At 41.2% G+C, this 25,073-nt stretch overlaps 1 protein-coding gene across 1 annotated transcript in view; it reads right to left on the bottom strand.

The window, feature by feature from the left end:
* Positions 1–1,140: 1,140 nt before the first annotated feature.
* Positions 1,141–25,073, bottom strand: part of LOC126273312 (ejaculatory bulb-specific protein 3-like) — a 32,630-nt gene continuing 8,697 nt past the window's right edge. Inside the window, exon 3 of the mRNA XM_049976856.1 lies at positions 1,141–1,364. Coding sequence (XP_049832813.1) covers positions 1,141–1,364 — 224 coding nt within the window. The remainder of the gene's footprint in view (positions 1,365–25,073) is intronic.

Below are 25,073 nucleotides of genomic sequence, written 5' to 3' on the forward strand. Positions count from 1 at the left end.
TGAGTACACTTTAATAAACGACACAGTTGTATGACTTATAAAATTTTAGTACATAGAGCTAGTGTAGTGAAAAATCTGAGAGGACGCCCAGTCCGTTCAGACATAATGATCAATTGAAAATGTTCAGAACGATTTCTCCTTTCTACTGTGACTCATGTAAGTTACAATAAATATTGATATATAGTAACTTTATGGTGGTTTATATGCTGCTATAAACAAATAGTCATATAAATAGACAGAGAGGCCACATGAATCAAAATTTATAAAATATAATCTTCAGGCTGATAGATGGTAATGAGAATCCTGTCTACATAGAAATGAGTGAAATCTAACCAGCAGAGACTAGATTTTTACGAAATGTTAAATGATTCTCAAGATTAGTCCGCAAAGGAGACGTATGAACAGTTATTACTGTTTATAACATTGGTGAAAGACTGAAAGATTATAGATGAAAACATAAAGACCATAATAATAAAATGTGTAAAAGGACATTGTTAAAACGGTAAGAATTTATATGCAACATGAAAGATATCCTTGAAGACCCTGTGAAAGACGGGGACAGCTCTGAATATAAATTTGGAAAATAGTCATTTTGCCTAGACCATGATATGGGGAAGAAGAAGACGAACTAATTAAAAGAAGAAGACCTAAACCTGAATGGTAGTAAGGGGATTTAGCGAATTGTCCTGCCGAAGACAAATCTACAGCGCTGACAACCGCACCACCTCATTCAGTTACAACCATTGGTTTCTGGAGAATTGTGCTCAGTAAATCTTTTGCCATTTTAAATACCAAATTGGTCACCAACTCAGGAAAGAAAGCCGTAACCGGAGAACTTTTCTTTGCAAAAGTAGTACTGCAGGATGTTCAGAAGTACAAATGTCTATATGAAATCCATTCTATTATTATATTTCAGAGAGTTTCAGTAGTTCCGAACCTTAAAGACTTGCATGCAAGCACCAAACGAGTACAAAAGCACTCTAAATCATTATTTCTCCAACAGCTGATGCACATGCTATTTTCATGTCACTTGAGGCATGATGAAACGTAAGTGATAACTCTTCCAGTGTGATTTATATTTCTCAATCATCAGTGTCTAATTTAAAGTTTACTTGATTTTGTATAGCAAACATTGGATTGTTATTTATAAAATTCTTCTTCTATGTCTGTTGTGAGGATACGTCTCACACTCCAAGCCCCTCGGTACTTGCTGCGGTATTTTCTATCTGCGTCATATTTTTCCAAAAAATATTCAGTCTCGTCTGGATAGAGCTGCAATACGGTGGCGAAGAAATCGCTCACTATTTCATTCTGTGTTTCCGTACACTTAGCGCAGTCCGACGTTACAATTTCTGGTAATATGTCTGTAAAAGAAAATAATAATAGTATCACTGCAATGAGAAGAAACATGTTCTGTATAAGCAATCACTAAAGCCAATAAAGCTGTTCTAAGCAAAAGCGGAAAAATAAACAAGTAGAAAATACAACAGTACTCTATATCAATTTATATGGTGAGAAGAAGAAGCATAAAAAGCTTAAAGCAAATACACTCCTGGAGATGGAAAAAAGAACACATTGACACCGGTGTGTCAGACCCACCATACTTGCTCCGGACACTGCGAGAGGGCTGTACAAGCAACGATCACACGCACGGCACAGCGGGCACACCAGGAACCGCGGTGTTGGCCGTCGAATAGGTGCTAGCTGCGCAGCATTTGTGCACCGCCGCCGTCAGTGTCAGCCAGTTTGCCGTGGCATACGGAGCTCCATCGCAGTCTTTAACACTGGTAGCACGCCGCGACAGCGTGGACGTGAACCGTATGTGCAGTTGACGGACTTTGAGCGAGGGCATATAGTGGGCATGCGGGAGGCCGGGTGGACGTACCACCGAATTGCTCAACTCGTGGGGCGTGAGGTCTCCATAGTACATCGATGTTGTCGCCAGTGGTCGGCGGAAGGTACACGTGCCGGTCGACCTGGGACCGGACCGCAGCGACGCACCGATGCACGCCAAGACCGTAGGATCCTACGCAGTGCCGTAGGGGACCGCACCGCCACTTCCCAGCAAATTAGGGACACTGTTGCTCCTGGGGTATCGGCGAGGACCATTCGCAACCGTCTCCATGAAGCTGGGCTACGGTCCCGCACACCGTTAGGCCGTCTTCCGCTCACGCCCCAACATCGTGCAGCCCGCCTCCAGTGGTGTCGCGACAGGCGTGAATGGATGGACGGCAAAGGAACTTGCTGTTCCAACAGGACAAAGCACGTCCGCATGTATCCCGTGCCACCTAACGTGCTCTAGAAGGTGTAAGTCAACTACCCTGGCCAGCAAGATCTCCGGATCTGTCCCCCATTGAGCATGTTTGGGACTGGATGAAGCGTCGTCTCACGCGGTCTGCACGTCCAGCACGAACGCTGGTCCAACTGAGGCGCCAGGTGGAAATGGCATGGCAAGCCGTTCCACAGGACTACATCCAGCATCTCTACGATCGTCTCCATGGGAGAATAGCAGCCTGCATTGCTTCGAAAGGTGGATATACACTGTACTAGTGCCGACATTGTGCATGCTCTGTTGCCTGTGTCTATGTGCCTGTGGTTCTGTCAGTGTGATCATGTGATGTATCTGACCCCAGGAATGTGTCAATAATGTTTCCCCTTCCTGGGACAATGAATTCACGATGTTCCTATATCAATTTCCAGGAGTGTAGTTACATCTTATATTAGAACGTAATTTAAAAGCTAAATAACGTTAATTGTGTGACGAGTCTTTGTCTAGTTTATATTCTACTTTACACCTTCCGTGGATATTTATCCGCCATTTTTCTGGGTTCCCTAAAGAAGTGTTTCACGCATAGTATGAATTGGAAATTATGTATTGCGGGCAGTACCACCCACATGAATTGCAGCCACATGTGCCAGGAGAGAGAAAGAGAGAGAAGTAGCAAACTTTGTAGATTCGTTTTATTTTGAGTAAGCATTCGAAACTTTAACTTGAGAACTGATATAACATACATTGTAGTAAATTCACTAAAATTTGACCAGGATATCTAAACTATATTTTACATGTATGGTAAAAATCAATTGGTCCGAGACTACGTACAAAAAGAGTGTTGTGGTTCTGATTTTTGCCAATGATGATTAATACAGAACTTTAGTATACCTCCTTAAAGGACACTTCTTATTTCACCTAGCCACTGTAAAACCACTGTATAAATTCCTTAAAGTAAGTAACAATAAAATGCTTACATTAATAATTTATCCTGATTCTCTAACGCTATGATTGAAGAATGAATTTCATAATTTCGATACATCGTCGGTTGTTATTATAAGATAGGGAAAGAATATCAAATATGACAGCTGGAAATTTGCTGGGAACTATTTTAAAAGTTTATAAATCCTCGGACCAGTATGTAATAACTTATGGCTCATTGCTCCACATCGCGTCCCTGTGCGACGTTAGCAGCGACAGTGCCCTTCTCCAGAGCGCGTCTTTGTATTTGTAACTTTCTATGCCACATAGCCGTAGTCGTAGATGTATCACATTTATGAAATTCACGGTTATCGCATCCTCTCCATTCCCATAGACAATAAAATAATCGTGTGACTCTATGCACGAACGCACACTTTAGAATTATATCGAAGTTGTATTTTCGCATCCGTTAGGTCTCATTACTCGACAGCGTGTGAAAGTGGAAGAAAGGTGTGAGGAAATCATTTCGAATGAAAGATATGGCGCGACTACGCGAAACATTCCCTACATGTGACAGACAACACTGTCAGTAGCTTGGTTACACCTCAGCTACTCTCTGCAACAGTCTTCTCCATAAGCTATATTTCTTAAAAGCTAACTAATTTTTCTCTCACACTGTTTAAGTTAATTGATGAGAGAATAGTCTGAAAACTATGAGGCACACAATTAATGACAGTAATTCACCTCTCAGAAAATTGCAGGAACTTAGAATTCTGGTTACTGGTTTGTAATGGATTCCGGGGCTGAGGATTGATCAATTGAATGTCTCAAAAAAGTAATTTTATGACGGTGAAATTTTGTGTACTGTTTGTTCATTACACATTCGTGAGTAGTTACGACACCGCTCGTGTGCCACTTATTTGGAAATAAACAGCAAAAGATTTGTGACAATTAAGAATGTGAATGATATGGCTGCTACTTTCACTCGCAATAGTTTAAGCTGTCCTCTTAGGTCTCAGCATTGCCATACACTCGGAGATCGCCACATACTCGGAAATAAATAACAAAATATTTGTCAGAACAAAGAATATGTTTTTTTTTGCTGCTTGTTTTAGTAGCAGGGATTTCAGATGTCCCTCTTAGGTTCTTTTCTAGCCACACACTAGGAAATCATCAAATGTTTATCATTCTTCATCCTCTAAAATTATACCGTCTCTTGAAGGTTTATATCGTTTATGGGTTATTAATTGACATTTAATGACAATAGTGACGTGTTTGTGATAAATTGACATTTCTGATAGGTAAAGTAGTAATTGTGAGTCATTCGAAATAAGTCATCATTAAGCACCATTGCTGCAAAGCCCTAAGAGCACCAGCTAAGATTGTTTACAAATGTCTTTAAATTGCAATATTGGAATTAATGGTGAACTGGAATTAAGTCTTGACCACAGTTACCTTGTACACGCTAATAGTAGTGCTCGAATTATTCATTCAATGTAACTTTGAAAGTCATTTGTCTTTATATCATAGTTCAAGTACAAACTGGTTAAACGTTCAGATTTTTCTTAGTTACGGAATGACCGATTAACTTTCATTTTAGTCTGCTTAAGAGTAAATTTGGAGCTGAATTATTAAAAACAACTTCTGCTTGGTAGCGATTGTTGACGCGCTTGCGCTACCCAGAACCAAGGTTGACCGAAAATTTACGCAGTTAGCACTTTTCGTACATCAGCAGCGGCTAGTGCAGCTGTGGATCAGTGATCTGACAAAGAGCTTGGGCCGGGTTTGTATGGGTAACCACGGAATAACGGGAAGGAGATGGGGTCAGTCTTGGTTTACGTTCACAAATTCACATGCTACTGATATGTGAATAGTAAACAGAAGCCTTTCACTAAAACGTATGTTAACTTACAGTGGTATCGACAGGGTCCAGTTGCACAAGTTAATAATCCGTTTGTACACTAGATATAAAGTTTGAGTTGAGCACTACGTTCATTCGTGTCAAGAAAATTAGTTTGTATGTAGTGCTTAAAAATCGTATTAAACATGTTGTTGCATAATAGTAAAAACTGCTTGCGATTGATCATTTAAGTTACAAATTCTGTTTCACTTTAAAATTTTATTTGTTAAAGCCAGGTGTTCCTTGACAAAACAAATCAGAACTGATAGATTACGCACACTGCAATGATGATAACGTCACCACAACGTCTGCCTGACGCCGTAGACTACGTGGTGGTGATCTAGAAGTGTTGGCTAAGCGAGCCATGCAATATCGGCCCAGGAGTGGGGTACTGGAACAGGGGTGGTCATCAGCATGAGAAGTGATGTGAACGGAATTCTCTCAGCACCATTCCCGAGGCGATTACGTGGAATACGAAACACATTCAGGAACAATCTGTGCTGGTACTAGGCTGAAAGGAATGGGATTGGTATAAATAGTTCAGTCAAGTTAGTGTTGGTCTGCTCTGACTTCTAGTGAACCGGTCGAGGTAAGTTGCAAACTGTTAGTAGATTTCGGTCGGAGATCTGTTTTATATCTTTATATCAGGATTGATACTGAATTACGTTGGACAGGCGAACTGTAGGATGTACCTCTCACGCTGTTGCTGGGTGTCCTCTACATTCGATTGCTGAGCTGTATCCCGAGTGGAACGCTGACTGATAGTGTATGTCAAAATATTTACTTGTCGTCGTGATACTGGAAGAGCACGTGTTCACGCATTCATTTAAATTTTGCGTATCACAATCTTCACAAGAAGTTCGTTGTTTAATAATACTTGAAACAGAATTACGGTCTTCTATGTTACAAAGGTTCCATAAGGCATAAGTATACATACTCAAAACATTATCACTCCCGAATCAAGTGGAATTCAGCTAAGTGACTCAAAACACACTCCAACTGAACCAAAATCAATACTTGGCAAACAAGTGTGTATTTCCAAGGAAGTATCAGAATTTGGAGTGCAACACACATCACAAGAAAGCTTTTAAATACCTCACCCCTACCAGCTTGAAATACCTTAATGTACAGCTAGGGTACTGGAAGACCTGAACTATCTCTTGGGAAAGTACTCTCAACTGTATTCATTGACGTCAATTCCGAAATCTGAACAGTAGAAGGTAAAAGTGTTTCGATACAATAACTATCAGAATGATTTTACTCATGAAATCTGAACTGTCTCTTAACTTCTGTGGTAGGAACACATACAGTTATTAGAGAAACTCCTAATGCTAATAAGGTAAAAATAAATATTTTTATCTAATATGTATGGTATTCCTATATCGAACGTTACTATCAGCAGTCATACATAAATATCTTAGTCACTAATGATAACTCTGAAACTACATGACATTAGTACCGACGGAACACATATATCCTCATAATGTCTACATACGTAACAACATACACTAATGAGCCAAAACATTATGAACACTGCACACTTCGAAGCTGTATGCTGTCTAACGGTGCTGAGGGCACGTGATGAGATAAGAGAGGTATATGAGCGGAGCAGAGATGAATGGGGAATCACTTTAGCAACGATAACTGGCACAAATGACGAAATTTATCGACATAAGTGACTTTGAGAAAAACCCGATTCTTGTGGCCTAGTGCCAGGGAGCTACTATCTCAGAAACGACAAAGCTGGTCGAGTGTTCGCCTGCTGATGTCATGAGCATGGAAGGTGGCTGAAACATGCTTAAACCACGAGAATGCGACAAGACGTTGGACCTCGCCACTTCATCACACAACATTTGGTTTGGAGACCTGCACGCTCTCTGGCGAACGACTTTTCGAAAAACATACCCTGCCGTGATGCGGGCTGGTGGGAGGAGTATTATGTTAGGGGGACATTCACCTGGGCTTCCATGTGATCTGTAGTAGTAATCGAATGCACCATGACAGCCGTGGGCTACGTGAGCATTGTTAGGAACCACATGTAACCCCTTATGCTCAATGTCTTCCCCAACAGCGATGGCGTCTTCCTGCAGGATAACTGTCCCTGTCACTAAGCCAGAATCATGCCGAAGTGATTTGAAGAGCATAATTGAACTAAAATTGATTTCTTGGCAATCAAATTCGGATGCTATATGGTGTCAGCCAACAAAACAGCCACCTATAAATTACGGGTAATTTGTGACCTGTGAATAGGCATCTGATGCCACAAACCTCTGGAAACCTATCAAGTACTGGTCCAATCCATGGCATGGAGAAACACTACTGAGACGCATTCAAGAGATGGGCCAACACGCTTTTAAGTAAGTGTTCTTTATGTTTTGGTTCATCAGTACTATAATATTGACATAAATACCTTATATTTATGTGTTGAAATTCTCTAGTAAGTGTTACACTAAGAATTATATAGCGCAAACCTTGCAACTGAAACTATCACTGAACACCAAATTTTCAAGCATCATGTCCAGTCACTAAATCGAATAGAACATTTTTTCACATTTTGATGTGGGCATAGTTCCTTCTTTCTGGAGGCTACTCAGGCAGCCAAATAAATATAAACTAGGATTAGGTATCCTTAGGATCTAGAAAGATCCAACATACACCTGTCACTTCCATTTTGATATAAAGGTGTGATGCATGGATTGAGTCTTCAGCATCCTCTCTCCTACTTCACAGAGTTTTGCATGTTTCAGTCCCTTGTCATACACATTATTTCGTTGTCTAGCTTGCTCAGTGACGTTGAATAAAGCTCTTTGAATCTTCTCATAAAATTCATTCTTTTCTGCTCATAGAATCATCAGTTCCACTGGTGTAAGCCGAGTCGGGATAAGAAGCACATGATTCACTGTTTCTTGAAATACTTTTATTTAGTTAATCTAAAAATTCCATCTGGTGTGACTGTAGATTCTCATAGATCTGTTAAATTTTCTAAATGCTCGTTTAATGGAGCTAGCCACCGTTTGGTATCCGGATGTTGTTATTTGTATGACGCTGTTCTTTTCAAATCTACTCCATATGTACATGGTAAAATAGGATTAATCTCCTGAAAAGAAGGAGGAAGGATAGCACACGTGAGGAAAGAAGATGTTCAGTAGTTGGTTTACCAATGGTGGGTTGCTAGCAGTTTCAGCACGGTACAACTTTAAGTACTTGGTAAACAAATCACAAAATTCCACTCATACTTGGAACCACATCAAGCCTGTGAAAATGTGGCACAGACATCGACAGACACGGAGGATTAAGGCTGTATGATGGCATTTATGATGTTGTATGATGGCATGAAGTAATCCTTTACTACCCCCAATGTGCAGCTTAACTTTCTGACATACTTTGCAAGACTTCACAATATGTAGGAGTTTCCTGTGGAAAATAGGAAACAGGCAATATGTGCATTGTTAAATTGACCATTTTGTGTCTCCAAATTGTTCACATGCGTAATGGGTACACCGTATAAGCTTCCGGTCATTGTTAGTGAAGATAAAGAACACCAAATTTGTAAGTTTCATGTTGACGAACTGCTCATTTTTACCTATTTTATTATGTCGCTGCCCTCGATTTTCATTCAACTGTTGCAACTGATGACTAACTAGATATCACCTAACATATGACTTTAGCAATTTAGACATATTTTTACATAATTCTTTATAATACCACCAATGTACATCTATTTCATAAATAAGACATGAAATTCGTCCGATTTTTCATTTGAGACTAATTACAGGTCACGTTCTTCCAGTAACTGGGAGAGCTCATCAGCAGCTGTGTTATCCATTGATCTGAAAAAAAAACCACATTCCTAACCCAAGAAATAAGACATCCATCGTATTGTAAAAATTTCAGAACATGACAGGTTAGTGCAGAATAACTGAATTTGTGAGAGCTCATTTTATATCTTCAAATGATTGCAGAAGTTCAGTTGTCCATAACAGCTCTGCATTCATGGATTGCTCTGGCCACAACTGTTTTTCATCTCTGGCACAGCAAAATTCTTGATGCCTCTAATCTTCTCAGAATATGGCAGAAGTTCTTTCAAATCAGTTAGATGACTAAATATTTCTTTTTTCTAGTCCAGAATGTGCTTTTCCAGGTTTTACTGAATAAATGTCTGTAACACTTGTGTTGGCACAGAAATGTGTCCATCCCACAAAGTAGTGGTTTTAACAAATAGTTGGCAAAGAGGATCAGTTGGCTTCTCAGTTCCAGGCAGAGTACTGAGTCCAGTGCAGAGATGGAAATACCCAAACTGCCATTCAGACCAAACAGAGGGACCTTCAAATGACAGTTACTGCCTGCATACGTAAATGTGATGTACTACCTTGAATCTTCAGTCACAAGTGTCTACCAGTATGAAGAATATAAGACGATGTTCATTAGCTAGCAAACTACATTAAATTTTCTTTTACTTCATCTATTTTCTCTGGATGAATCCAAATCGCTTCTATGATTTTATTTATCAAGTGGACATCAAGGACTAAAAGAACCCTCCCTCCTTGCTTAGGCATGACTATGAGAGGGTTGCAATATGATTTGCTCCAAGGTTTATAAAATCTCATTTGAGCATTCTATTTTTCTCTTCATCAATTGCTCTCCATTAAGTCCATAGGATGGATTACATGCTATTGCAATAGGTCTTATGTACGAAAACATCGAAATGATATTTGTATCCCTTAATAATCATACATTTTTCCTCAACTTTGAAGGAGGACTGGGTTAGGAGGGCTAATAATTGTTGTTTCTTCTTAACGAATGATTCTTTTAATTTCTGTTGCATCTGGCCTGCTACCCAGGTACATAGACCACATGTACAGTAAACGTAAGGGGCTTGTTGGCGTTGTTTCAGTATGAAATTCATTTGCCCACTGTGACAATCTCTCCATGGCCAGCCAGATTCCATAGCAGGTTAATCAGAGAGCTGCATCGTCGATCAAACCAAACAAGTAGTGGAGCTCTGAATCCTTCTCATATAGAAAGTCAAGGCCCAGAATACATTTAACCACTAAAGCTTCCACCACTAGGCACTTACATTGGGTTGCTCCATTAACTAGTTTAATCGTCTGTAACCTGATGTTCTTCAATCAGATGTCTATCATATAAATAATTTCAGAGCTGTTCATGGGAAAGAGAGGCAGTCTAGTCCATCTAGATATTTTATTGAAGAAGCTGCAACTGATAACATTTACTGTTGCCCTTGGGCCCGAACCACTGTTGCCAGAATCTCTTCTGCCAGGACCTGATTATTGACTGTGGTACCAATGGGTATTTCTGATGGCATTTGTTCACATCTGTGCATGGTGGATTGCGGAGTATGTATGTAGATTTAGGTGTAGATCCTCCCTCATATCAGTTGTGTTGTATTAACAGAAGAATCTTACTGTTTGATTACAGACCCTAACACCGTCCATAACTACTCCTTGGAGGTGCAGTATGGTCAGGCATGGTTTACGTAACGCTGTTCACTTTCATGAGCTGTTTTGTTTACTGTAGGAGGTCTGGTTCCAGTGCTGATTATTTGCACTAAGTGCTTATTCAGAATTAAACCACTGATTGTGTCGCATATGAAGATTTCTGTTGGGTTAGCATTGGGTGCTTATCTGGGATTATATCGTGTATAGTGAGGATTATGACGACTTCTGTTGGGTCTAAAGTTATTTCCATTAACAGTTGGTTCGTTTTACATTTTATTACTACTGTGCCATTGCTTGAGGTAACACCATTTGAATCGACATTGTTTGGTTCATATCAGAATAACGTCGTCTTGTAGAAAGTCTGTTGAGTTCTGAACGGAAACGAATTCTTCAAGATGATCTGCAGTGACATGTATTTGTTTTAAGTAAATATCCCTGGGGAATTTCGTCTTGAGGATTATCAGAATTTCTCAGTGTGAGATTGGATGATCCCATAATGAAATCATTCTCAGATAGTGTTTTAAATACAGCTGTAAGTTTCCATGTGAACAGGAGAAGCGTTCAGGATTTAATACATCGTTTTTTAAATGGTCTTCACACAACCACTACTTTGGAAAGAATGCCCTTTGGAAGCCCTCGTAGGACTTGCAAAATACAGTCAGCAAGATTCAGTCACATCCGTTACTCATATTGCCCCACCTCCATGGATGCAGCCCCATACGTAACTCATATTCTGATCCCCGGTCCATGGCCTAGGCGATACCCCTCTAAAATCTCACATACTCCTGGGTCAACAATTTTCTAATCTGGTAAGAAAATCTGCAGCTTCCAGTGACCCAATTGTTTTCCTTCGATTAACATGGCTGTTTAAACTATTGCTGCAGGAAGATTTACGTATACTAAATTTAAATGTTTTGCTAATGACTGATACGTGTGTAAATTTTTGTAATGTGATCTGCACCGCTATATTTGTAGCCCTCAGGGTCATGCAATTTAATTTGACGTTATTGTACTGTCCTCCAGAACTCTCCTTTCTTCGCCTGGTCATTTCCATCATGTCAGCTAGCTTAGTTCTCCACTGTATGAAATATGGACCTAATTCCTCTTTCATTTAGTGCATATCTAGTTTGAATTGACTCTCTGCACGTACATTTGCGCAAGGAAAAGTTATAAGAGCAGCTTATACACTTTTATTAATGAATTGGGCAACTTCCTTTTTTGTCTTTTTCTCTTTCAGCTTAAACGTATGAAAATATCTTCGGGTGTTCTTCGAATTCCCTTTCTATGATTTCATCTTTCCCTGTAGATATACTCGTCAACTTTCTAGACGACGATTCTATAGTTTTATTAAGTGTCTGTTGCTGGGTTTTAATTTCAGTAATTTCGCTAGAGAATTTTGGCATCGGTAGTGGAAATTATTCCAGGGCCTTTATCAATTCTTTAATATCGTTAGTTAATTGATTGATGTGTCAAGTCATATCAGTTTGTCAGATCGCTAAATCAGAAGTTTGATTAGTCACAGCAGCAAGATCCTTTTTTTGGGTGATATCTGGTACCTTAATAGACATTTCATTATGTTTAGTAAGTAAATCAGCCTCGTTGGTGGTCATCTCAGTTTGTCGAGTCGTTACATTCTGAGTTGGAGTTGTCACAGCAGCTAAAACCTTCTAGTAGCCAATACAATCAGCATACGCAAAATTTCAGCGATTGTATCAACAACTACTAAACTAGCTACTGTAGCTTCCTGAAAGTCTTCTATCTCCTTTGCAGACTTAAAATTCTTTGTTTCAAGGTTCTTCATCTTAAACTGAGCACAGGTTTTCATCACAGTTATGCAAATGTGTCCTTTCCTATTAGAGGGCACGTAACCTGCAGCTAACACACACGCAGCTTATATGGTACAAAAATAACTGAAAGGAAATGGACATTCATATAACATTCTAACTACTCTCTGAAGGCGTACACAGAGAACAGAGAACATAGAAACAGTCCATCTGGAATACAACAATATTCACAGTCTGCACCACGAGCGAAAGTACAAAGATTGCTAATAGCATCAAGTGACACTGGTAAGAAAATGTACGTACGACGTAGTTATAAGCCTATGTCATTGACGGTAATCTGTTATAGAGTTATGGAACTCGGTGTAAGCTTATGTATTACGACGTTATTGGAGAACGAAAATCTTCTCTATAGCAGCATCGATTCCACAAACAGAGATCTTGCGAAACTGAGTTCCTTCTGGCCCTCCATGAGATCTACAGCGCTGTAAACATTGGCGCTCAAGTTCATACTGTATATCTCGGCTATAGTAAGGCGTCTTAGTAAGGCATCTGCCACTGACCCGTACTGCCGTTTAGAGAAAACTAATAGGAGATTACTGAGTACTGGACTAGACTTCAAACTGATTTCAAGACTTCTTTGGAGACAGAACTCAACACATCCGTTTTAACGGAACACAATCGACAGATGTAAAGGTAATTTCTGGAGCACTCTAACGAAGTGCGATACTTCTGTTATTGTTTAAAATGTGTATAAATGATCTGGTAGAAGGCGTCGTAAGCTCTTTAAGAAATTCCGCAGATGGTGCGGGTTTCTATAGGACCAGCGACGCCAGACGACAGTATCTCGTTGCAAAATGACCTGCAGAAGACTTATGAATGGTACTAGCAGTTGACCCTCAACATAAATAAATGTAACACGCTGTGCTTACACAGGAAAAGAAATCCAGTATTGTACAATTACTCTATTGATGTCAAACTGCGGAAAACGGTAAGTACAGCAAACTATCTAAGAGTATCTATCCAGAGCGACTTCAAGTGGAATGGCCATTAAAAGGAACAATACTAAAAGTATATGTCAGACTCAAGTTCACAGGAGGAATCTAAAGTCAGTGTAATTCGTCACAAGCTCATATAGTCGGGGCGAGAGCGTAACAGGAAATGCTCAACAAACTCCAGTCGCAGATGCTACAAGAGAGGCGTTGTGTATCACGGAGAAGTTTACTATTGAAATTTCCGGCATGCACCTCGTGAAATGACCACAACGAGAAACTGGAGCTAATACAGAGGCTTACTCAGTCGTACCAGAATTACCCACTGCTACACATCATCAGGTGGCTTTCGGGCTACTGATGTAGATGTAGAAGTGAGATACAGGAACAAAGAACTACAATTATTTATTTATTTATTTATGCATTTATTTTACCTGGCAAGATTAGGGCCTTCAGGCCCTTTCTTACACCTAACCAGATTGAACGAGTTACAGTTTCTACATAACATTAAGGACATATAGCCTATTATGCAGTATTGATGTTAAAGAAAAAAAATAGATATTATAACAGTAGTACAATGATAATTATAACAATAAAAAATAATTATAAGAATCAAGAATAATAATAATAATAATAATAATAATGACTATGTATATGAAAGTAAACATACTTTTCTTTTCTGAATGTCAGTCCCATTGTTAGTTGGGAATTTTCTCGTATTGTTCTTGCAACTTGTGAGTTATTCTCATCGAGCAGAGACATAAGACGACAGAATGGGGTGAAAGAGATATATAAGAGGTAGATAGGTTAGAGGAAGAGAAATAGAACGGTAAAATTCGAAGCTGTGATGGAGAGGAGAAAGAAAGAGATGGAAGGGGCACAACAATGGTGCCTATACCGTCCCTAATATGTATGTCTTGAGTTCCCTCTTGAATGTTGAGTAGTTCTGGATAAGACGAAGATCACAGGGGAGCGCGTTCCATAGTCGTATGGCTGAGATAGAGAATGACACGGAGAAAGATTTTGTGTTATGTAAAGGTACAGCCAAGATGATAGACGTATCGGATCTGGTGTCCCGATTGTGGAATGATGATAGGTGTTTAATGTGAGAAGATTGTGGAATGATGATAGGTGTTTAATGTGAGAAGATAAGTATTGGGGGCACCAGTGGCTAAGAAATTGATGAAGTAAGCACATCGTGTGGAGATCGCGTGCCTTATGTGGGCGTATCCAACCTAGCTGGGAGTATGAAGGACTTATATGATCATACAACCGAATACTGCACACGTAGCTAACGCATCACTAGCTCGAGGCATCTAGAATTTTCACTACTTGTGCCGTGTTGAACTACATCGCAGTAGTAAAGATTAGGCAAGACTAGTGTTTGAACTAATTTTTGTTTATCATTTGTTGGAAATATTTTTCTAAATTTTTGAATTGCATGTAGTTAGGAGAGCGATTTCCGGCAAGCTGTGACTGTTTGTTCTTCCCAGTTTAGGTGTTCATCCAAGATTATTCCAAGGTCTTTTACTGTTTTTTGGTATGGTAGTTGGGTACCATTGAGGAGTATTATTACATCCACCATACGCAATACAAGAATTTCCAAATCAGTCAAGGAAATACCACTGAACAGATTATCTGCAAAAGGACAAAAATAATTACATCAGTACAGTTAATTGAAATGACACTGAAATCAATCCATCAAGGACATCTTCATATCGAAAGATGTTGCAAGAGAGCCACAGAATATGTGTACTGAAAAATATGGTACAACGCATCAAGGATTACGTATCAATATGTAACATATGTCAATAGCATTTATGAAATGAAATACATAGAACTCATAATAGTGAAATCGATACCAAGTTATCCAGGAATAATTATTGAAGTAGATTTATTTAATTTGGGAAAACAAGCATATTTACTGACAGGGGAGAGTCATTCGATATTTTTTGAATTTTATGAGGTGCCGTACGGTACCAATGTAGAAGTTCTGAAGAATAAATTATAGCTGGATCAGCATTTCTGGAATAGCTGAGGTACTGGAAAGAGATTGCGGAACCATCCTTCAACTATACGAAATTTAATGATCAGCTAAACATTTATAGCATTCAGCAGACTTCGGGTGCCTTATTTACTAGAAGCAATGGATTTGCTGAACATTATGTTCGAACAACCAGGAGTTTACTGTCAAAGTGTTCGGTCGACATAAAAGACTTATATTTAGCATTGCTTAGTTACCGAAACGCATAAAGAAGAAAGGATAGAAAAGAGGCCACTGCTACCTCTCTCTGCTCACTGTCCACAGGTTACAAATATACAGAAAATAACCAAGAACAGAAAAATTTAAAGTACCAACAGGAACGTTCCTGAAGTGCTCCAATGGATCGGAAGCAGCTCACAACTACTTCAAACTGTCTTCAAATACAAGGTTACCAAAAAATTATGCCAGACAATAGTGTGTCAAGAATAATAATGAGGAAACATGATGATTGGCCAAATAGCGCCACAATCCGGATGTGGCAGAGTTATTTAAAAGTTTGGAAATTTGTGGTAAGGCCTTATGGGACCAAACTGCTGAGGCATCGATCCTAAGACTACGCACTACTTAATCTAACTGAAACTAACTTACTCCATGGACAACACACACACATGCCCGAGGTAGAAATCGAATCTCCGACGGGGGTAGCCACACGGACCGCGCGGCAGTTATTTAAAAGCGAAACGGACCAAATCCTTCCGAGTAATGCCATTTTTAGTGTTGGCTCTGTAATAGGTGCGCAATTATCTTTTTTCCACTCTTTTAAGGGAAGAGGTAATATAGTATAATGTACACCAGAGACTGTACTTACTACATGCACCAGTGAGACATGGACACTCTTACTGGGCATTCTGTGTTTTGTGTACAAGTAAACCACTCATGCTACAGTACTTTGGCCATCTTATGACCAAACACAGTTCAGGAAGGCTGCTTGGGATTCATCCAGTGTTTGATAATTGTCTGGGGACACGAATCCTCACTGTGCTGCATAATTTCTGAAATAAGCAACAAAGAATCTACTTTTAATTTGCACTGACTATCCTTTTGGGATTACACCCTGGAAAGACTATAAAAATTTTGGAAGTTGCAAATCTGCCTATGGTACGTAAGGAGTAAAATTGTGTTTTTTTCATTCTCCAATATCTGACACTTCTCGTTAACCACAATAATTCCATCCAATCCCGGTTCTTTAGCTTCATCATATTTCTGGCTTACCCATTGTTTAATCTGACCTACAACTTTCTTTAACAAAGATATATCAGTTTCTACTTACGTAGTCCTGTTCTTAATATCTGACTTTACTTCCCTAGTTTTACAAAAATGGGTTGCTACACTACATTTAAGCTCATTAGTTTGAATTCAGTATCCCTTTGCTACTGCCACAATCTCCTCTTTCATGATAGATTTCCTTTAGCTTAAATTATTAAGCAAAGTTTCCATACTACAGACTGATTTTACACGCCAGTTCGCATGAACTCTTTAGGTCACGAAATTCCTTTCTAACATACCCAAATAATTCTAATTAATTCATCTCGTTCCCCTTCAGCTCAGCTATAGCAAAGGCATTGTCATTACTTACACCACCCCTCTTCTTACAAACTGTAGGAAACTGCTCTCAATCACCTTCTTTATATTTTACAAAATTCTCATTACATCTATCTAATATTTCTCGCTAGGTCCTTTCAAACACATTTTGTATTCGAGCAGTATCAGTTTTATTAAGTTTTGTTTATTTCTAACTCTAGTTTCATGTTGTAATTCTGACTGTAACTCATTCAATTAGTATCTAACTTGCTTTGTAAGTTACGATGATTCGCTTTCACTTCTGGCGTTAATTATGTCGCAGTTGAAGTACTATTCTAAGTTACTCTTGTCTTCTCTAAAAAAGCTGTTTATAGTTCTGAGTAAACCCTGTGCTTTCTTATCCGAAGTCGCTACCTTTTCTATTAGTTTCCTTCCCTAAAGTGGTCTCAGAAATAACTTATTTCACTTATTACTTATATCCTTATCGCTGTCACATTCTACACCTTCTCATCTTGTGTCATAATCGCCTATTACACAAAACATAATGCTGAGGCTCTTTTTTTATCGTCCTTTACTTCAATATTTAGCACTACCGTGTTTTGTGCGCTGCCGACGTACCCGCAGTATAGAAGCTGCAACCGTGACTCCTCAATTGCATCGAGCCAGGCGTGTTGTTCAGAGCGAGTTGCTCCAAATGTCAGCGATCCAGTGGAGAGTTTGGGAGACAGTACAGCACATCCTCTTGGTAAGTTATGGACCCACCAGACTCAAAGGAGACTTGATCTTATTGATGAAGGGAAGCAAGCGAACTGCTGAAAACTCAGGATCATCGCAGCTCACGCCACTGCGAAAATTGCTTTTTCATACCTAGGAAATTGGCATGGGCAGCCAGTGCCGTGCTGACCGACCCAAACTCGCCAAGCACTCAACAGAATTTGTGAGGGATGAGTCAAGCTGCATCCTACTCTGTGGTGAGCTGAACAGTACCTGCAGCAGCGCACGTACAGGTCTGATGTCCTTCCGCTGCAGCCAACCCCACTACTCGCTTACCACAACACGAAGCGCTCCATAAAATCAGTCGACAGCCAGTGGCAAGAAAGTAGATTGTGTGACGTGTCCCTCTGAGCCGTGCGCGGCTCGTGTTCAGGCCATATATTGTTTGTCATCTTCTTTTACGATACTGCCGCCCGGTTATCTTATTCCATTTACTGGCGACAGTAACTTCTGCCATACTTACCCATGAGCGGCAACAGCAGCGCTTATCGATAAGTGCAATGTCGTACCATCTCTGTAGCGACCGATAGTATTTCCGAGTCGTCGTGTGTCTGGAGATGAGTTGCAGACGGACCAGGAGTGCAGTCCGGGATGGAGCGCTGGTGAGGCGAGGAGAGCCAGTATTTGCTGACCGATGGCGACACACGTGTACTTTCCGACTGAAGAAAAATGGAGCGGGAACAACTGTTGGTTGGTGGGTCGGTCGGTCATCTCATCGGCCGACATGTATTTGGTCTTTTGACCGTTTTCGGGTGTTGGGCAGTCGGTCGGTTGGTGCAGAGCACCGAAGAGGTCCCCATCGCGCGGAGTCGGGCTGGAGCCGCTGGTGGCGTGCAATCGCGGATGTTGTGAGGCGCTTCTTGCGAGGGCTACGAAGTTCGTCGCCCACCGATCTTGGACTCTAAAGCTGAGTGCTCACTTAGCCTACTATCAAGCCTCAACTGCTATCACTTCTCTTTGTTTGGTCCTGGTTGTTGCTTTCTGCGAGATACCCGCGAGCAACAACGTGTTTGCATTGAAGTCGGCTAGAATTGGAGCTGTTTTCTTGGATAGGGTTTAACTTAATTTAATTCACTCCTTCACCAGCGCTATCTTATGCCTTGTGAGCGTTAACCTTCCGGTTATCTGCCGTGGGCGTTGACGTATTTTAGGCAGTGTATTTTCCTCGTCGTGTTGCTGTCCAGCACGGCGTGTAGTTCGACAGCTGAGGTGTGTTGGTCGTTTTGGGCGTTTATTCTGACTTGGCTGGATTTGGCACCAGAGTCCAAAAACGTTGAGCTATTGACGTCGTGTTGTTGTTTTGCACGTCGGTTGAAGCAGAGCCGGTTTGGTTGGTTGGTTTGTCGGCTGGCCATCGGTTGGGTTGCCTTGCGATTAAGAGGTTGTCAGTCTGCCTGCCTGTCTCACCTACACGTGCGTTACTTTTACTTCCTAGGTTGACCCTTGGAACCTCCTGAACGCCGCTTCTTGTGTTTTACTAGTGATTTCCTTTTAGTCTTAAGTAGTCTGTGTGGCCTTCAGCCGAGTTTTAGCTTATATAAATTGTAGGTTTTTTTTCTTTTTAGGCCTTAAGCCGTGAAATTGTTTTATTCAAGTCGTGCGGTCTTCAGCCTAGTTTTAAACTCTCTTAAATTTAAAATCTTGCGCTTGCTGTTAAGTCATAACATTGTTATTCTCTAGTATGAGGGGTTCAGCTGAGTTTGCATGAAATGTTTTAAGCTAAGGCCCTCAGCGTGTTTAACTGAACGCCCTTCTTCCTAGGCTTTAAGCCGTTAAATTTTTGATATGCGGCCTTCAGCCGGGTTTCAGCCTATTTAGAATTAATATTGAAAATCTTCGTTTTGGTCTTTACCCGTAACACTGTTCTAGCTCTATGTGTTGCATACAGCCTATTTTCATTGAAGTAAAAAAAATTTTTTTTAAAAAGTACAACTTTCAGAACTCAATTCCTTGCTTAAGACTTGGGCCCTGGATTTTCGTATGTGGCTTTCAGCCGGTTTAAACAAAATCAAAGGAGCTCTTTCGTTAGTACTTTGAGAATTTTTAGTTCTTGCTTATGTTATTGTGTGTTTTAACCAATAAGATTTATATGTTGACTGTAACTGACAGCCACTTATTTTGGTCTCTTTCCACAAATGTAACCTCACCCGCTCTGGCCTGCTTGTAAGGGATTTCACCCTCATTCGGAGGTGTGCATAAAAATGTATTTTTAAGCTTTCAATATGCTGAGTACTCCCGATTCTCAGCGCTTCTGCTATTCTTAACACCATTGGCTCAGGTGGGATCAGTAGCATAATACGTGCAACGGATATTCACTTGTAGTAGTCCATACTTGTAACTATCTATTCATCTGCTTGCATTTCAAGATCATCTTCCTCGCTACTCAGAATCTAAAGTTCAAGTTTCCTAAATATTCTAGTGTTCTCTTAGAATAATAATGTTTATCTGGTCACAAATGTTTTTCCACATTGAAATAAAGTTGTTCGGTATATTAAACTACAGATCAACAGTCACACAGCAATTCTTTCACTATAACATCTTCACGCTGCTGATAATAACGAACTGCTGTAACAAAATGTTTAATATATTTTCGAATAATTAAAACACGCCCAGCGCAGTATATTTCTCTGTCTAAACTTATATTTCATGTCACGTCAGGTCCAGTGTTAAAAGTAGTAAAATCTTGACCGGGCGCAAAATATTGCTACCACGCCGGCTGTTCCGTAAGACAGGAGCAAGAACGGGTGTTTGAAATTGTTTATTTTCAGTCTTGTTGAGCAGCAGTGTAGACTCGACACTTCATAGCGACGGATGTAGAGCCGCGCTGCTATAATAGTCACAGGCGCAGTCCTGGCCGGATACTTTATCTCCCCTACCGCTTCCGATTGCTGCATAACGTCGTCAGAAATTCTCCTGCTAAATAATTTTTTAAAAGAAATGCGCACATAATAAATCCCCCCATGCATTTAACTCCGTCTAGTTGCTCTTTAATGCACCCTCCTATCTTCACTATTATAAGAAAGATAAAAATTAACTTGCTAAAGGTTGTCATAGAAGAAGCGTTACACATTATTGACATCACTTTGTATTTCATGACATTTAATAAATATTGCTCATACTACCATACACGGAGGAGACACAAGTATTGGGATACCTCTTAATATCGTGTCGGACCTACTTTCCCCCGGCATAGTGACCAAACCCGATGTGACAAGGACTGAATAACTCTTTGGAAACCCCTGTGGGAATACTGAGGTATTCTGCCTTCAAAGCCATCCATAAATGCTAAAATATTGCCGGTGTAGGATCTTATGCAGGAACTGACCTCAAGATTATGTCCCATATACACTCCTGGAAATGGAAAAAAGAACATACTGACACCGGTGTGTCAGACCCACCATACTTGCTCCGGATACTGCGAGAGGGCTGTACAAGCAATGATCACACGCACGTGGTGTTGGCCGTCGAATGGCGCTAGCTGCGCAGCATTTGTGCACCGCCGCCGTTAGTGTCAGCCAGTTTGCCGTTGCATACGGAGCTCCAACGCAGTCTTTAACACTGGTAGCACGCCGCGACAGCGTGGACGTGAACCGTATGTGCACTTGACGGACTTTGAGCGAGGGCGTATAGTGGGCATGCGGGAGGCCGGGTGGACGTACCGCCGAATTGCTCAACACGTGGGGCGTGAGGTCTCCACAGTACATCGATGTTGTCGCCAGTGGTCGGCGGAAGGTGCACGAGCCCATCGACCTGGGACCGGACCGCAGCGACGCAAGGATGCACGCCAAGACCGTAGGATCCTACGCAGTGCCATAGGGGACCGCACCGCCGCTTCCCAGCAAAATAGGGACACTGTTGCGCCTGGGGTATCGGCGAGGACCATTCGCAACCGTCTCCATGAAGCTGGGCTACGGTCCCGCACACCGTTAGGCCGTCTTCCGCTCACGCCTCAACATCGTGCAGCCCACCTCCAGTGGTGTCGCGACAGGCGTGAAAGAAGGGACGAATGGAGACGTGTCGTCTTCAGCGATGAGTCGCTTCTGCCTTGGTGCCAATGATGATCGTATGCGTGTTTGGCGCCGTGCAGGTGAGTGCCACAATCAGGACTGCATACGACCGAGGCACACAGGGCCAACACCCGGCATCATGGTGTGGGGAGCGATCTCCTACACTGGCCGTACACCTCTGGTGATCGTCGAGGTGATACTGAATAGTGCACGGTACATCCAAACCGTCATCGAACCCATCGTTCTACCATTCCGAGACCGGCAAGGGAACTTGCTGTTCCAACAGGACAATGCACGTCCGCATGTATCCAGTGCCACCCAACGTGCTCTAGAAGGTGTAAGTCAACTACCCTGGCCAGCAAGATCTCCGGATCTGTCCCCCATTGAGCATGTTTGGGACTGGATGAAGCGTCGTCTCACGCGGTCTGCTCGTCCAGCACGAACGCTGGTCCAACTGAGGCGCCAGGTGGAAATGGCATGGCAAGCCGTTCCAAAGGACTACATCCAGCATCTCTACGATCGTCTCCATGGGAGAATAGCAGCGTGCATTGCTTCGAAAGGCGGATATGCACTGTACTAGTGCCGACATTGTGCATGCTCTGTTGGCTGTGTCTATGTGCCTTGGGTTCTGTCAATTTGATCACGTGATTTATCTGACCCCAGGAATGTGTCAATAAAGTTTCCTCTTCCTTGGACAATGAATTCACGGTGTTCTTATTTCAATTTACAGGAGTGTATGTTAGACTGATGGCCTCATCATTCGCTAGAATTGTCCAGAAACATCCTAAAAATCAACCGCGAACACTTGTGGTCCGGTGACATGTCTCCTTGTCATTCCATCATTCTTTGGAAACATGAGATCCCCCGAATGCCTGCAAATAGTCACTATTTAGTGTCAATGATAGGTTTACTTAGACCAAACGACACAGTCCATTACACGTAAACATATCCCACACCATTACTGATCCACTACCAGCTTGCACAGTGCCTTGCTGACTACTTAGGTTTATGGCTTCGTGGGGCTTGCGTGACACTCGAATCCTATCATCAGCTCTTAGGAACTGAATCTGGACTCATGTGGCCAGGCCACGGTTTTCCAGTCGTCTAGGTTGGAGCCGCTATGGTCACGAGCCCAGGAGAGGCGCTGTAGGTGATGTGCCGTTAGCAAAGGTATTCGTGTCGGTCGTTTGCTGCCATAGCACATTAACGCCAGATATCGCTGCACTGCCCCAACGGATACGTTCATTGTACGTCTCATATTGTTTTCTGTGGTTGTTTCACTCTTTCTTGTTTGTTAACATTGACAACTCTACACAAACGTCGCTGCCCTCGACTTTTAACTGAAGGCCATCGGCCACTGCGTTGTCCATGGTGAATGATACTCCCTATAGTATTGAATTTCCTAAAGATTTCGTAAATGATACGTCCTGTGCATCTAACCCTAACTACCATTCTGCATTCAAAGTCTTTTAATTCAAGTCGTACGGTCATAATCTCGTCAGAATCCTTTGCACATGAATTACCTGAGATCAACTGACAGCTCCGACAACGCGCTGCCTTTCGTACGTCGTGTATACGATACTACCACCATCCGTACATGTTCATATCACTATCCCTTGACATTCTCACTCTTGTCACCTCAGTAAAAATGTTTGAGTCGCTTGTGCCAGCGTACGTTACAGGGTGGCAGGTATTGACAACACTGATTTCCTCCTATGCCACATTCAGATGGTACATTAGAAGAGATACTGTCAATGCTGACCTGTATGAACCCGAGTTTCTCTGCCTGAGCATCCTGGTCAATACCTGAGGTGTGAACACAATAGATAAATAAATTTCTTGATTCGTTTTGGAGCATGTAGCGTGTTTCTGGAAGCGTCTCTTGCTGCACACTGTGGAGCATTTATCTGAAACTCTCACGCTGACTTCACGACTTCGCTAAGAGACGAACATCTCTTCTTTGAATCTAATAATCCGACCCAGCAAGGGTTGCATACTGGTAAACAATAAGATCGAGGGAGGATTTTGAAATCAATATGTTTCATACATTGTTAGTACGCTTTCTTTTAAAGACCTACATTTATTAACCTCATTTAACGATTTCAAATATCTCAAATTGTTGAGAAATTACTGTAAGAACAACATCGAGCAGTATTTACCAATTTATAGGCACTTTATACATGTCTTGCGTCATTGAGAGGATTTTGATACAGGCAATGGCTTGTATCTTAGGACACAAATGAACAGTTCCTAGAGGAAGGGCGGGTAAAACTGTTGAAAATCATTTGTTACCATGTACTCTTTTAAATAATTTATTAACTAACAATAATTTCTATTCCTCAGCAGCAACGATGTACAACGTTAAACTTAAAAAATTCTTGAAACCTTAAACTTTAGCATCCACCCTTAAGAAAAGTTGTTAAGTGTGAAATACCATCAGCGAAACACTTTACATATTCTTTAAAGTTCTTTTTAATTACAGTTCATCACAACATTAAATATTAACAATTTACATCGAATGGAAGGCTGAGGTGCACCACACACTGGAAATTACAATAGTCATAGAGCGGCTTCACGCCAGGTCACAGTACAAACGCGCAGACGACATAACATACCCCAGACATAAACATCAGAACGCAGCCTCCCCCCCTCCACCTCACCCTTCCCCGACCCAGGCAACAACAAATCAAGTGAGGATAGCTAGTGCACTGCAACATATACAGTAAAACTTTCTTATGCAGTGAACAGGTTAAATAAAGCCAAATCCTCTGTCCCAGTTCATAAAGAAATCTAACAACTTATATTAACTTAAGATTAAATAGCCACTGAAAGTTAGCTCGCCTCGCGATGCTATTATGCTAGTTAAACCTAACATTTTCAAGCGATGTGCACACCTAAATCCGGAACAGCTGGCAGCCTAGGATAAAAAATTATTAGTGTTTTAAGTGTAGATTAAATATCAACAAAATCTTAATAAATGCAGATGCAGCCTTCAAACTACCATCCTCAACCCAATGTATGCAAATGACCAAATCAGAAGTTTTCGCTCGGCTCCAGACTGTAGCGTTTAGAACCGTACGGCCACTCCGGCCGGAACAACTTTTCTCAATTCACATGTTCGGTAGCTGTGCCCGACCTACCGTGGCTGCGTGAAACATGTATTACTGTTGCCATCATATGCTGCTTTTCACCCAGTCTGATGCGCAGAACATAACATGCTGTAAGCACAACAATTTTTAGCGGTTGATCAGTCAGCCGCGTAACAGTCGTCTCACAAGATTTCCTCCAAGCGTGACCTACGTTTGACGTCACACGTCATATCGAAGAGGGAAAGAGCTGTCTATTGGCTTTATTGACCGTGTGTTCCACGACACGTGAGGCGAACATACGTTGAAAACAATAACA

The sequence above is a fragment of the Schistocerca gregaria genome, chromosome 5 (genome assembly GCF_023897955.1).
Source record: "Schistocerca gregaria isolate iqSchGreg1 chromosome 5, iqSchGreg1.2, whole genome shotgun sequence".
In the NCBI taxonomy this organism is placed as follows: Eukaryota; Metazoa; Arthropoda; class Insecta; order Orthoptera; family Acrididae; genus Schistocerca; species Schistocerca gregaria.